This window comes from Orcinus orca, chromosome 19 (genome assembly GCF_937001465.1).
Source record: "Orcinus orca chromosome 19, mOrcOrc1.1, whole genome shotgun sequence".
Lineage (NCBI taxonomy): Eukaryota > Metazoa > Chordata > Mammalia > Artiodactyla > Delphinidae > Orcinus > Orcinus orca.
Window position 1 is genome coordinate 33782238 of NC_064577.1, and position 15804 is coordinate 33798041.

Here is a 15804-nt window from a genome sequence, read left to right on the forward strand (position 1 = left end):
GCACGCGGGCTCTCTCTAGTTGTGGCGAGTGGCGGCTACTCTTCGTCGTGGTGCGTGGGCTTCTCATTGCAGTGGCTTCTCTTGTTGCAGAGCATGGGCTCTAGGTTCGTGGGCTTCAGTAGCTGCAGCACGTGGGCTCAGTAGTTGCAGCACACAGGCCCTAGAGCATGCGGGCTTCAGTAGTTGTGGTGCGTGGGCTCTAAGTGCGCAGGCTTCAGTAGTTGTGGTGCATGGGCTCAGCAGTTGTGGCTCACAACTCTAGAACGCACGTTCAGTAGTTGTGGCGCACAGGCTGAGCTGCTGCGTGGCATGTGGGATCTTCCCGGACCAGGGCTCAAACCCGTGTCCCCTGCATTGGCAGGCAGATTCTTAACCACTGCGCCACCAGGGAAGTCCTGCATTTTTAAAGAATTTTAATGATGTGAGAAATATTTATGGAAACTTTAAAAAAGAATTAACGTTATATAGCATGACCTGAGCTACATGAACACAGTATGGGCACAGGAACATACATGAGATATGGAGATAGAGGTGGCTGGAAGGAAATACACTAAAACATCTGAGTGTCAGACAGACACGATATGTTCTCTTCTCTGTTCCAAGCGATGCTGGCTCACATCTGCAGAGCTCACATCCATCCGCAGTGGGCCAAGCATTCCCAGGGGTACCCCTCACACAGATGAGGAAACAGAGACGCGAGCTCTCAGGGGCCACCTGACCACACACAGCCACACGCTGATGACAGAGAAGCACACGGCCTCCATGGGTCTGACCCGGCCACGACGCTCAGCCCTGGCATTGAGCAAGCACGTGACACACGCTGTCACCAACTTCCCACTAATGCACCACAGGGGACCCAAGAGGTCCGGCCAAGGAGGAGTTGAGCTGGGGTGAACCTTGGGCCCACCTGACTCCAGAGAACACTGTGCTGAACTAAAATTGTAAAATTTCTGCAGTGGCCACATATTTTTACTTTCAGAATGAAGCTATTTCTTCTGTTACTCACAGTTCCCAACTTTTCAAGCCACCACTGGCTCTGCTATGCACCTGCTCTGTCTCCTTCCAGCCACTGCTCTGGCCCCACTGCTCCTGCTGCAAACACCCGACCTCCCTCTCTGTGCCCACTGGGCCATTTCCCACCCTCTCCGTGGCAGGGCCTCAGGCTGCTCCCACTCAGGCAGACAGCAGTGTGGTCAGGGCCGTGAGTGTGCAGCTGGCTGGTGCTACTCACATTCTCCCTCTGCCACCTGTGGGGCAGGGACCACTCCTCTCAGGTCCTCAGCTTCCTTGTCCTGAACAACAGGATCCACCTCAAAGCCGCAGTGCAGCCCAGTTGCAAGGCGAATCCTCTGCCCCTGCGGCCGTGGCTGCGTCTCTGCCCTGGTAATGCCTGCCCGACGGTGGTGCCTTGGTCTCCGTGGGGTGATCACCACGGCTCTGCTGAGGCTCCGTGCTCGGAACTAGTACCAAGCGAGGGAGAAGACGTGGCCAAAGCCTAGAGCCTGTCCATCTGAACAGTGGAATCTGTGATGGGCTCATCGCTCCCCAGGAAGCACAGTGTCTCGCTCCCTGGCGGCCTCTATTTCTGACTTCGGTGTATGACAGATTCCCTCACTGCTCCTACCTTAGTGTTTGCCAAGGGCTCACCCCTGCAGAACTCAGCACCAACTGCTGCCCGCCCACACCTGCCGCTTTACCAGGTGGTCACATCCTTAACCTGTTCCCAGCATTAAGGCCCCCTACAGGAGCACAGGTGTTTTGCTATTAGCTGCAGGATTCAAAAAACTTCATTCCATTGGGTCAGCCGGGAACTTGTGCAGCATTCTGCCCCACCCTGGGTCCTGGCTTGGAAGCCACATCTCTGTCAAGACCGCCACGCCAGCTCACGTTCGCAGGTGCCTCCACTGCATCTCCCCACTCTGCATGGATGGGCGGGGCACTTGTTTCTGACCCCTAGACCATTTCTAAAGCCCCTGTTTACTTAACAAGGCAACCAGCCATGAGAGGCCTCCCTGACCAGCCGAGCTGGTGCTTGGAGACACATGTCTTCTTTTAATTGCCAGCCTGGGGGGAAAATACGACAACGAAAAATTGGGGTGGGGGCTCATTGATAAAAAAAAAAAAAGAGGCATTTGCTTTCTCTATGTGTCCTAGGGAAGGCACCCATGCAGAGACCACCTGCTGTGAGCCCCCAGGACCACAGGTGACTCTGGAGGCTGGGGTCAGCCCCACCTGGGAACACCGGTGCTCTCAAACCTGACGACTGGCTGACAGGTGAATCTCCCCAGGGGCTTGTTAACAGACTCGTCTTTCGGAGCTCAACCCCTAAGGCATCGGGCCTAGTAGGTCCTGCTGGGACTCAGAGGGGTGTGTTTCGGAAGCTCCTGAGGTTTCTGAGGGTGGCCAGATTGGGGGCTGCGCAGTCACCTGTGCAGAGAGGACAGTCACTGCCCACATGGCATGGCTGGCAGGAGCCCACCTCCACCAGGTGAACGCTAGGTCAACCCAGCACCAACTGCGGGCAAGTGCCAGCCACAGAGGTCGCAGTGAGGCCCCAGGGCCCCCTTCTACCCGCAGTGAGCACGAGTCCTCCCAGCAAGGACACATGAGCTACGACCTGCACTCCCGCACATAGGCACAAGCAGGGCTGGGTGGACACCTGGAGACGCAGCTTGTGCCACATCCATCCTCCCTCTGCAGGTGGACAGCTGGACAGGTGGGAAGAGGCCAGCACCCCTGCAGACATCCTAAGGATTTCAGTGGCTCCATTATCCTGGATGACCGGGTAAGTGACTTTCCACAAATGGACAGAGGTCAGACTACTGAAACAATGGGCCATTGAACCAGGAAGGTCATGTCTGAGACAGGCTCGGGCTGCGCTCTGCTGGTGCAGCTCTGGAAGGCACTTCTCCTTGCGGGTTGCCCAGATTTCCTAGCAGCCCGGTGACAGGGCTTCCCTCTGGAGGCCTGGATGGACGGGGGACAAGGCAAGAGGCAAGGCAAGACATGGGCTGTGTTCACTGTAATGCCAAACTCTAGGCCTGCGCCAAGGGTCCCCCTCAGTGGAAGCAAATGCCCCCTCTGCAACTCTGAGTCAAATCCTGCCACTTCTGGCTTCAGGTTTTACTGGCGCTAGTCCTTGGCACCCCTCGGCCTGCAGACACAAGGCTCTGCTCTCTGCCTCTGTCGTCACATGGCCTTCCTCCTGTGTCTGTCTTCATGTGTGTTCTTTTCTAAGAACACCAGTCCTATTGGGTTGGGCCCACCCTGCTCCCATGTGATGTCATCTTAACTAATTCCATCCATAAAGACTCTATTTCCAAGGAAGGTCCCATCCTGAGGCACTGAGACCGGAACATGTCTTTTGGGGCCACCATTCAACCCGCAGGCATCCCACAGTATCAGGCTCTGGCCAGTGCAAAGCAGTAAGGAAGTCTGTGCTTTATGAGAGGAACGGCCGTCGTCGCATGTTGCATGGCTTACTCACCACGTATGAAGAAGTGTGTTTTGGGATAAAGCTCTAACCTCTTGGTTCTTCGTGTTACTGTCTGCCACGGTGCAATATCTGAATTTGGGGTTTTTTGATATTTCAGATGCTGAAGATACAAAGATTGAGTGTAGACTCCCATTAACTGGTTGAGGCTCAGCCTCACCCTTGTTTGTGCAAACAGTCATTTTAAAAGAAATAGGGCTGAAAAGACCTGCCTCCAGCGCTGGTTCTATCTGGCATATTTTCCCTCTGGCTGGGGGAGTGGGTGTCTCCAAGGGGCTTGGGAGGAAGAGCCGTGCGGAGGCTCAGCAGGAGGTGGCCCCTCACCTGCGCCTCCTCCTCAGGGTGGAGTCCGCGTGTCCGCAGCGCCTGCACAGCCTGGTCTCTCTCTCGGGTCACGGCCTTCAGCACCACCTCCTGGCCACACAGCACCCGCTCTGTCTCCTGCAACTTGGCAGCAACCTGGGGAAAACACAGACTCAGTTCATCCTGGGAGGATTACAAGGAAGCAGTGCCACCTTCAGGGTCCAGACCAGCTCCCCATCCTGCGGGGAAGCAGACAGCAGACACTCGGGTGAGAAACCCCAGCAAATACGTGGCCATCAGAGCCGGCAGAGCACAGCAATCGCTGATCCAGCTCCAGAGGCAGCTGCACTGGCCATTAGAGAAAGGCTATGGGCAGAGACTCATCTTATCACTTCAAGTCCTATTGTTATAAATCAAACTGCTCAGTGAGGCTGAGTGTTTTCAAATGCAAAGGATAACTCAGTGAGGGCCCAAGCCGGGCTCTATGCACCTCAGTGGACGTTCCCAGCCCTTCCTCCTGCAGAAAGAAGTCAGACAGCCCTGGGGAGCAGAGACCTGGTCTCTGGCCGCGGTTAGGCCCTGAATCAAGTCCTCAGCCCGCCGGTACTGCTCCCGCTCGACACCCTCGCAGCGGCGCTGCCAGTCCAGCTCCAACTGCACCTTGTCACGCTCCAGGCTCTGCTCCCTCTCTACTGCCAGAGACAGCTGCTGTTTGTACCTGCGGGGGTGAAAACCACCAACTTGAACGTTTTCCTGAGGTCCCTTTGGGCTGTGACGTAGCTGAGGTGGGAGGCGCTCCTCCTGGGCCCCCAGGCCAGCCGTGTTCACGGGCTTGGCTAACACCTTCACACAGGCCCAGGTTCAGAGAGGAGCAGGCGGCCGGGTCTCCCAATACCGAGAAACCCAGCACTGTGGGAGAGGAGGTCAAACTCAGTAAGAGGAGACAGGAAGAAAGGCAGCAAACTCAGACAAACAAGAAAATGGTTGCACTAGAGAAACGCAAGAGGGTTCACAGCAGAGCAGACAGAGCTCGATAGTCAACAGTGCGCTGAAAGGTCAAACAGAACTCAGAAGACCAGCGTCCATCTACCAGGGGGCTGGGAGAAATCAGAATGGAAGGAGGAAATAACCACGGAAATAGGAGGAAATCCACCATGGCTGGAGAGGGATATGCGCCTTCTGCCTGAAAGCTTCCGAGTGCTGGACAGGAGGGGCTTCAGACGCCATGGGGAAGGTACAGACCGCCGGCTGGGATGGAAGAAAAGTGCGTGGGGGAGTGAACCGGACCCGCACGAGGCTTCTCGTCAGCCACACAGAGCAATGCAGGGTGAAGATCGCTGGAAGGCCTCTTCCCCGGTGAGCAGGGCTGTGACCAGGGCGGGATGGTAACACCTTCTACAGGGGACACCAAGTAAGGCTCCATCCTGCCCACTGCAGGGAGATTCTCCTGCTGGCCGTGCTGAGAGGACCACGTGGCCAGGACAACCCCGGCTGACAGCCGGCAAGGAAACAGACATCAGACCCACAGCTGCTGGAAGTGACCTCTGCCGACAACCTAGATGAGCTGGTAAGGGGAGCCCGAGCCTCAGAAGAGAGGGCAGCCCGGCCGACACCTTGATTCCAGCCGAGTGAGACCCACTTACTTGGGGGACCTGGCTGCCACAGAAACAGACCCTCAACAGAGGTGATGTAATTAGCAGAAAAATACTTTAGAACAGCTACTGTAAATATGTTCAGAGATTAAAGGCAACCACACACACAATGAGGAGAGAAATGAAAAGTGAAATGTCTGAAATGAAAAACCCACCAGCCTTCCTGGCAGATGAGACCTTGTGGGGAAAGCCTTAGAGGCTATCAAAAGAACATCAAATTAAAGCAAAGGAAACAGAAGAAAGACAATAGTAAGGATAAGAGCAGGTATCAGTGAAACTGAAAACAGAAAAACAATTGAGAAAAATCAATGAAACCAAATGCCGGCTCTTTGGAAAGATGTGTAAAATGGATAAATCTCTAGCGAGACTGATGGAGGAAAAAAGAGACAATACAAGTCACCAGTATCAAGAAGGAGAGAGGACACTGCTGCAGATTTGACACATATTAGAGGGACAATAAAGAAATACTATAAACAATTTTATGCCAATAAAGTCAACAATTAGATGAAATGGACAAACTCATTGAAAGATACAAATTACCAAAAGCGACACACACACACAAAATAGAAAACCTGAATATTCAAACAAATATCCAAAGAAACCAGACACAAAAGACTATAAACAGTAGGATTCCACGCAGATGAAATTCCAGGTCAAGAGAAACCCACAGTGACAGAAAGCATCCTGGCAGGTGCCGAAGTGTGAGGGGGCTTCGGGCTTCGGGCAATGGAAGGGTTTTACATCCTGACTGTAGTAGTGGTTATACTGCTTATTTATGTACATATTTGTCGAGATTCATCAATTGTACAGTTAAAATTGGTACATTTATTATATTTCAATGATTTCTCAAGAAAGAGAATATTATCTTTAGCCAAGTGCTCATTCCAACTGATAGGAAAAGACACTAACAGTCAGACAAAAGACCTCAGAGGTGATTCCTGACACAGGACCAAATGGCACACACACTTTTACAGCCCTGGTGCAGACCGAGAACCGCGCTCTGTGGGAAAGGCCTCCTCTGACCACCCACCCCGCCGCCCCATCTTCATCCCCTTCCCCCACCACATGGTACCTTCCAATGTCCTGCTGGCATCTGGCCAGCTGTGCCTTCAGTTTCACCTCTTCTTCCTGCAGCGCCTGAACCTGGAGGTCTTTGGAGATCATCTCCTTGGAAAGTTGAGCAATCTGGGCATCCCAGCCGGATTTTAGAGCTGATGCATCTTCCCGAAGTCTAAACAAAGAAGGGAAGCAACGTGAATGTGGGCGTGGTTCTCACTAGAGCTCTCTTTTACAACAAATACACACACACACATGCACACAGCCCTCAAAGGAAATGCTACAGATCAGGGTCTCTTTCACACTCATCAGGGCAGAGGCTTCCTTGCCTAGATTAAGAAATGGTCCAACCCAAGAAGAAATACACACCCATCCCTCCCACCAACCCAAGCATCGACTAACACCTGCAGAATGCCAAGCCCACGCCAGGTGCGCGGGGACATGTGTGCCAGGGCGTGTCTCTCAGAGCCAATGGTTGTTTTTTTTGTTTGTTTGTTTTTTTTGCGGTACGCCAGCCTCTCACTGTCGTGGCCTCTCCCGTTGCGGAGCACAGGCTCCGGACGCGCAGGCCCAGTGGCCATGGCTCACGGGCCCAGCGGCCATGGCTCACGGGCCCAGCCGCTCCGCGGCATGTGGGATCCTCCCAGACCGGGGCACGAACCCGCGTCCCCTGCATCGGCAGGTGGACTCTCAACCACTGTGCCACCAGGGAAGCCCGAGCCAACGGTTTTGAACCAGTGCCATCTGACTCACCTGGGCACCCCTTGCCATGCCCGGCATAGCCCTTCCACATAGAGACATTCAACACATATCTCCAAATTGAACAGCAAGATAAGGTTCTACAGAAACCCTTTACATTCCTTGGTAGAATCACCAAAAATATGATAAATCTCCCAAGAAGAGAAACTTTAGAAAAAACACCTAACGATATTGACTAGAGTAGCCATGATATTGACCACACAAAGCTCGCAGGGTGGTCACCCTATTTGCAGCCCTGGCCTGTTTCCCTCCTAATCTGCACTCAGCATGCTGTGGGGTAAATGCTGTGATCACTCACTGGCCACTGCCCAGAGCCACAGGCCCACAGGTGGGCCACGGAGTGCAGTGCAGAGGTGGACGAGCTGTGGGAAGGCAAATGGCTGTCAGCCGATAAGGCCTTGGATCAAAGTCCCGAGTGCAGCTGCCCTGAGCCTCAGACAAAGCTCCATCCGAACATGGGCAGAGATGGGAAGGAGAAGGGAGCAGGTTCCCTCGTGGGAAGCTTCTTTAAACATTTCAGCTTAAACAGGCCTAAACGCCAAGGCCGGTGTGCTGGGGTTTTTTTTTTTTAATAATTAAAAAATATATATTTATTTTTATTTTATTTATTTATTTGGTTGCGCCAGGTCTTAGTTGCGGCTCGTGGGCTCCTTAGTTGTGGCACGTGAACTCTTAGTTGGGGCACGCATGTGGGATCTAACGTTCCCTGACCAGGGATTGAACCCGGGCCCCCTGCATTGGCAGGCGGATTCTTAAATCACTGCGCCACCAGGGAAGCCCATATAATTTAAACGAATTACTTCTAGCACAATATGTCCAGAGTCATACTGACTCTTAACTAAGCTCATCCTAATATCACAAGGGGCCACAAAAAGTTGGAAACTGCAGAACTTGTCCAGCTAAGACACAGTGCTGGTGTCAGAATGGGGGCTGGAGCTGCTCCCCTCCGGGTCTGCCCAGCACCCTCTCTCTGGGGCGGCACCTGCTCTGGTCCCATGTAGTTGTCGGGGTGAGAAAGTAGCAGGTGGGGGCCCAGGAACCTGTGACAAAGCTGGCCCCCAACCCAGGCACCGACCTGGAGCCAAGTCCACACCGGGAAGTGTGTGCGGGTGGGCTGGTTGCCCACAGCATCCGGGCTTCACCCTGGCTGTGCCCCACCAGACACTTAGCCCTGGAGCCTCGAGTGCCCCATGTCTGACGTGACAGAGGGAAATGAAAGGCTCTCCTCTGATCTGTGTGTCGCTGGAAGACGAAAGGACACGAGATGCCTGGCCTGCCCTGGAATTCCAAAGCACTCCTTCCCCTCTACCTACTCAATTGCAACTCTGCTCCGAGGCCGAAGGACATCGGCTAGGAGGTACTTTGTAACTGGACCTTATCTGATTTTCCGGGGGGGGAAGAGGAGCAGCTGGCGGCCCTGGGAAGTCGACTGCCCAGGCCTCACACATCAAGCAGGACATCCAATTTGAGCTTCCCATTACAGTCCCTGATCTGATTCTTCGTAATTCCATGTGTGTTGGGCTTCCCCAACTATAAGAGAAGGTGCTGGAGCTCGAGAACCATATTTTTAATTCTAACGAATTCCCACGAGATGATCTGCACACAGCAGGCTTTGCATGTGCCCATGAATGGGACCCTGGTTCCTGCTCCACTTTGCCAAGACCAAGCCAGCACAAGCAGGCCTGTGTTCTGGAGAGCAGAGAGCTCGCCCTCACTGAGTCCTGGCCTCCGACCAGCATTCGGACCAGCGCTGCCCAGCACTGGGCCATGGGCCACATGGGGCTCCCAGGCATGTGGCCAATTTGAATTGAGATGTGCCTTCAAGACTTAGCACCAAAAAATGCAAAATATCTCAATAATATTTTTTTCAGGCAAGTTTAGTCATCCTTCTTCAATAACTTTATATTGATTACTTATTAACGATATGCAACAAGATGGCATTTTGGTTAAAGTAAGTCCCCTACATATGAACCTTCATGTTGCGAAGTTTCAAAGATGTGAACGTGGAGCTTACTAATGAAGACCTGATGGAATTGGAGACCCAGAGAAAGGACGAAGAGAAACACGAAGATGAAGAAGTAACTGAAGAACTGAAGAGATTCACGATGCAGGAAATGGCAAGGGATTTTCTTTATTTGAGGAGGCACTGATAGTATTTGAGGCACAGGACCCAAACGTAGAACGGTATACAAAGGTTGCAGCAGCCGTTCAGAATGCAATCCAGTGCTACCATGTCATCTATGACGAGAAAAGAAGAGCTACTACCCAGACATCACTGGATCGTTTCTTTAAGAGGGTAGATAGAATTGAATCCAGCAAGGAACCAGAACCTGTGCCATTAAGGTCAGGTGTAGATGAAATTGCAGCTTGCCCTCCATCTCCAATTGCTGACGATCCTTCAGCTCTACCGCTTCCCACCTCATCTCCCTCCTCCAGTCAGTAACTGTTCTTGCCTATTCACTTGATGCCAGCCCCTGTATGCCAGCTGTTGTACTGTACTACTGTACTTTTCAAGGTACCATACTATAAGATTAAAAATGTTTTATTTTTTGTGTTTGTGTGTTTTTCATGTATTATTTGTGTGAAAAATATTATAAACCTATTACAGTACAATACTATATAGCCTATTGTGTTAGTTGGGTACCTAGGCTAACTTTGTTGGACTCATGAACAAATCGGACTTAGGAACGTGTACGCGGAACGGAACTCATCCATATGTAGGGGACTTACTGTATACTGAGTTAGATATAATGTTATTGGAGTTAATTTTTTTTTTTTTCTTTCTTAAAATATTCATTTATTTATTTGGCTGTGCTGGGTCTTAGCTGTAGCATGCGGGATCTTTTTAGTTGCGGCACGCAGTATCTTTAGCTGCATCATGTGAACTCTTAGTTGCAGTATGTGGGACCTAGTTCCCTGACCAGGAATTGAACCTGATCATTGGAAGCGTGTAATCTCAACCACTGGACCACCAGGGAAGTCCCCTGGAGTTAATTTCACCTATTTCTTTTTGCATCTTACCTCTGGGTACTAGGAGGTTAAAGTGCACCATATTCCATGTGATAGGTTATACACCTGCACGGACACACATGGTTCTCACAACACTGTCTCAGGTCATCATTTCTCTACTCTGCCATCCACAAACCACTGGTCTCAGGAAAACTATCACAAATAGGCCCAAAGAGACAGCAAGCTCACAGTATGGGCCATTTTGTCGCTGATTTATAAAGAGTATGTCTGGGAATGAAAAGACACTGATACAGACACTAAGACTTCTCCTGGGAACCCAATGATGCTGCTTGTCATGGCCACTTGACTGGTCCCACGGAAGAATAGGAAGGAACGCAAGGGTGGACATGCCAAGAGGTGAGAGCAGAGGAAGGAGGCCTGCCTGCAGGAAGTTCTGTGCACCCGGATATTGGGATCTGAGTCGCCATCCGTGAGAAGGGCCCAGGGAGAGCCTGTCCAAATGGAGGAGAGGCTGGGGAAACACATGCCCGCCAGACTGAGCTGCCTCACCCCTCCAGCTACCGCTGCCTGTGTTTAACAGATCAAACAATGTAACGTGTGACTCTAAGGAAGCTATCCTGAATAAACTTTAACTTCCTGGTATTTTATAGTTTAAGAGCCATTTTCCCCGTAAGTAGAAATATAACTTGGCAGAGAATTCTCTGTAAAAAAAAAAAAAAGAGACAAATATTTTCCAAACAAAGGAGAAAAGCCAGTTGCTAAACAGTAGGCTCTATAAATGACTTATTTATCTTAATCGTCTTCTGTAAACACAGCTTCTCTAAAGATCACTTCCTTACTGGCCGCCAAAAGGCTGAGTTCAATTATGACTTCAGTTACAGTGGCCCTTTGCAGACACCAGGCACAGTGGGACAGAGTGGCTTACATGTCATGGCCTGGTTAAGATGCCGAAAAAGAAAACTGGGTTTAAAAAGAAACTAGTTGGGAATTCCCTGCAGTCCAGTGGTTAGGACTCTGTGCTTTCACTGCCGAGGGCCCGGGTTCAATCTCTGGTTGGGGAACTGATCCTGCAAGCTGCATAGTGTGGCCAAAAAAATAAAAAATAATTGTAAAGAATGGTTTTTGATTTAAAAAATCAAAAAGAAACTAGTTTATGGAGAAACTAGAACCTTTGTGAAAAATGGTGCATCCACTGTGGAAAACAGTTTGGCAGGTCCTCAGAAAGTTAAACATAGAGTTACCGTGTGACCTACAACTCCACTTCTGCGTACATACCAAAAGAACTGAGAAGAGACTTGAGCAGATATTTTTTCACCCATAGTCATAGTAGCACTAGTCACAGCAGCCAAAAGGTGGAAACAACCAAAATGGCCATCAGCAGATGAACTGATAAACAAAATGTAGTTCTATACAAACAATGCAACGTTATTCAGCCTTAAAAAGGAAGGAAATTCTGACACCCGCTACAACGTGGATGAACCTTGAAGCCATCACAGAGTGGAACAAGCCAGTCACAGAAGGACAGACACTGTAGGATTGCACTCATGTGAGGTCCTTAGGGTAGTCAAATTCACAGAGACAGAAGGTAGGATGGTTGGTGTCAGGGGCTGGGAGAGGGGGATGGGGAGTTACTGTTTAATGGGCAGTTTTAGTTTTACAGAGAAAAGAGTTCTGGAGACGAATGGTGTGATGGTTGCACATCTGTGAATGTACTTAATGCCACTGAACTTAAAAATGGCTAAGATGGTAAATTTTATGCTGTGTATTTACCACAAATAAATAAATGCACACATTCATACATACATCCACACATACTAACCACATACTTTCAAATAAAGGAAAATGAAAAAAGAGAATGGTTAAAAACAGTGACGGAGGGGCTTCCCTGGTGGCGCAGTGGTTAAGAATCCGCCTGTCAATGCAGGGGACACGGGTTCAAGCCCTGGTCTGCGAAGATCCCACATGCCGCAGAGCAACTAAGCCCGTGTGCCACAACTACTGAGCGTCTGCTCGAGCCCACAAGCCACCACTACTGAAGCCCACGCGCCCTAGAGCCCGTGCTCTACAACGAGAAGCCACCGCAATGAGAAGCCTGTGCACCGCAACGAAGAGTAGCCCCCGCTCGCCGCCAACTAGAGAAAGCCCACACGCAGCAACGAAGACCCAACACAGCCATAAATAAATAAATAAAATTAAAACAACAACAACAACAGTGACGGGAGCTGCAGGAGTGACTCCCAACAGCCTGTGCCCACTTCCCTTCATCTGAAACAGGTTAACTAGGCAGCCAGGCCCTCAGCCGCAGCTCACTTGTCAATGGCGGCGTCCTTCTCCTTGGTGGTGTCCGCCTGCCTCCACTCAGCCCTGCGGAGCTGCACCTCGAGGTTCTCGCAGTTCACCTGCAGCTCCAGGGCCCTGGCCTCTACCGCCTGCAGCTGCTCCGCATGGGCGCTCTTCGCTGCCATCAGCACCGTGTCCCTCTCCCTGGCCAGACGGTCCAGCTCCTCATGCCTGAAACACAGTGAGGTCCCCAGTGGCTCACACAGGCCCTGCTCAGGACCCCCGAGCCTAGAACCTTCCTCATTCTGCAGGAGTGCTGCATGCGTGTCCTCCTGAAGGGCACTTCTGCCCGCTTCTCTCTGCTCCTCACTCCTCACACGAAAACACTGACTGAGAGATTCTCAGACGCCGGGCCCCAGCCCTCCCAAGCTCACAGTCCATGGGAGAAAGACCCCAGAACATGTGCTTCAGTGAAGGGCCACCAGCAGAAGCCGTACGGACTCGGGAAGCAGAAGGCAGGTGTAAACTGCCCTGGTCTCGCAGCTACCCCATTTGCTGGGCTGCTTTCAACCCGGAATCTGAAGCTTCCCAGAACTGGGGGCCGCGGGATGCAGGCTGCATGTCTGTCTTTGCTAGAGATGCCAAACCTACTGGAACTCTGTGAACAGAACATTCGTCTCGAAAATACACTGTTGGGTGTCGCTGACAGCTGACGTGATGTCCATGATGTTTTATGCTTTTATTCTATTTGGTTTCGATGAAGAGTAAAAAGCCCTAAAAAATGTAATTCCACATGATTTCTTTCAGATTCCATCAGCATTGTTCAATGAGATGGTTAAGCCTTATTTAATCAAGTCGCATGCCGTACTTTTCATTCCAATTACAATCAATCTTCATCTTACCTTGCAAACTGTTCAGTATTTTCCACCTTCTAGTAGCAAAAAACTATACTCATGCCAGTTGCTGTACCCATTAGTTTCTGGCAGGATATACCTTTCTTTTTCACCAAATCACAACAAAAGTTTGATCATGACAGCTAGTGAAGGGAGGGAGTTATTTCTGCACTGCATTATTCTGTGACCATTGGTTAGTTACTTTCAAAAGGCAAACACCAAGACTCCAGGGCATGGACACCCCAGCCCACACCAAGGAACCAAGGAACACAGGTTTCTTGTCACCTTGGCTCCGTAAATAACGCCACCTGGGCTGCACACGACTCTGCGGGGTCACGCAGTGTGTGAGGACACGGAGCATCTGCGTGCATCCTGCTCCCAAGACTTGTTTCAACGGGTCAAGTATATTGGCTCTAAGTGTCAATCTGGACGGCTTTCAGCAATTCATTTTACAAGGCGTGTTCTGTAATTCTCAGTGTTTTGATGATATTCCTCCAAACACACACAAATATACTAATTTGAACTGAAAAGTGAGGGGAGACCCTGGAAGAGCAGGCCTGACCCAGCTAACAGTCCCACAGAAGGGCTGGGTCTGCCCCCAAGGGGATCAGGGAACGTTTTCCCTACACTGACACTGGAGCCAGAAACACTCACTTCCTCCTAAACGTCTCCTCTTCTTTTTTCTTGGTGAGCTGCACAGAGTGAAGTTTACCCTCTAAGTCTTTTATCCTGAAAGAATCAAATATTAGTGGAAAAAGCAGGTAAGGGGCTACAGCAAAGCCAGCCTGGAAAAAGCCAGAACAGGCAGATGCCTCCAGGCTGGAGTCCAGACCATGCAAAACATCGGGCGCATTGGCCACATCCGCCCACAGGGAGATGGCGAGACTCCGCACCGGGCGTCCTTCACGGCAGCCAGGTCCCTGAGTTCCCAGTCTCTGTGCTGCAGCCTATCCTCCAGTTCTGCATTCACCGCCTCGGCGCTCTGCAGGGACTCCGCAGCCTTCACCCCGGCCTCTCTCAGGGCCACGAGCTCTTTGTTCAGCAGTTTAATCTTTGAAAGAGAAGAATTCAAAATAAGGATATAAGTGGAACAAACTGAGGTGCTAGAGGTAAGCCTTACCATTTTATCAGAACTGGGAGCGAAGGAAAACTGGAATTTGAGAAGCAATAGAACAGTGAGTCTCCTCACGTGCTCCCACAACCTTGAGAGCACGGGCCCCGTGTGAGTCCCCGTCGTACCCCAGCACCCGACTCCGGCATGATTTGATACTGGAATCACACAGCCAGATGGAGGCTGTACGAACGTGGCTCCCTGCTGAGTGACCCCACTCAAACCCCAGCCACACATTCAATTTTTAAATAGCTTCTCTGGGCCTCAGCTTCCTCGACTATAATGCAGAGGTGATGGTACTGCTGCCCCCAAATCAGTTCTGTGTATAACCTGTGATGCCCTCAAGGGGCAGGTGTTCAGGGGACCAGAACCGACTCGTGGCAGCTGGAGATGGGAGTGGGGCATGCCCTGGCTCACCCACCCCTGTCCCCTGCTCCTCTGACAGGAGTGCCCACTGCACTGTGAGGCACAGGTTGGCCCTGCACGTCCCGCCTGCTCTCTCTCCCCTGGTGCTCAGAAGTCCTCAAAGTGGCCTCGGGGCGGGGGTGGTGGTGGTGTCACTGTGAGGCAGCCCCAGCCTCAAGGTCCTACTGGCCCTGCGTGCATTCCTCCAGGGGAAAGTCAGGGAGACTCCGCAGAGGGGTCAGGCAGGGCCTGGTGCTGCCCCCTGGACTGCAGCCCTGTGGGGAGGCTGGCAGCCTAGAGGAGGGACCTTGTTGACCACTAGTGCAGGGTGTCGATCTTACTACTAACACCTGGCTGGACGCTGCCCAGATGTGACCAGCTGGGGCAGCAGGGCCGGGCCAGGCATCAACCCTGCTTCCTTGTCCCCGGCACAACTCCCCCTCCCCTCCAGGCTGCTCCCTGTCTCGGTGCTAAAGGCCAGGCATGCGTGCTCCTCATGTGTGCCCTGGCCATGTTGGGTCCAGTGCTTTAGAGAAGTCCTGTTCACGGAGGGGAGCCGGCACCACGGCTGGGAGCACCAACTGCAGACAGGCCTCCTCCTGAAAACAGGGGGATGAGTGGCACCTCCTCACAGGCCCATTCCGAGGTGTCACGGGAGTACACAGGCCAAGGACAGAGTTTGCGGGGTGGTGGTTTCTCCAGAGGGAGACACTTCCTCAAGGTCAGGTAACTAGACCTGGACTGGTGGCACAAGCGTTCCTCTGGCTGGGCAGAGTGGCCGTCACTCCTGACCGGGGCCCTGGCAGGCACAGTGGCAAGCATGTCACCTGCATGTCACCCCCAACTCTGTGTGGCAGAGATCGAGGCCCACGTACAAAGCGG

At 51.8% G+C, this 15804-nt stretch overlaps 1 protein-coding gene across 21 annotated transcripts in view; it reads right to left on the bottom strand.

Annotated features, from left to right (window-relative positions):
- The window catches only part of CCDC57 (coiled-coil domain containing 57), a 107989-nt gene that overhangs the window by 69006 nt on the left and 23179 nt on the right, over positions 1–15804 (bottom strand). For all 21 annotated transcript variants that reach the window (XR_007473644.1, XM_033438804.2, XM_049702382.1 and 18 more), the window contains 6 exons: positions 14300–14457; positions 14061–14135; positions 12544–12744; positions 6521–6679; positions 4352–4514; positions 3818–3952 (listed from right to left, as the gene is read on the bottom strand). Coding sequence is in view for 20 of the 21 variants with exons in the window: in XM_033438804.2 (XP_033294695.2) it covers positions 3818–3952; positions 4352–4514; positions 6521–6679; positions 12544–12744; positions 14061–14135; positions 14300–14457 (891 nt within the window). In the remaining variant the exon portion in view is untranslated. The remainder of the gene's footprint in view (positions 1–3817; positions 3953–4351; positions 4515–6520; positions 6680–12543; positions 12745–14060; positions 14136–14299; positions 14458–15804) is intronic.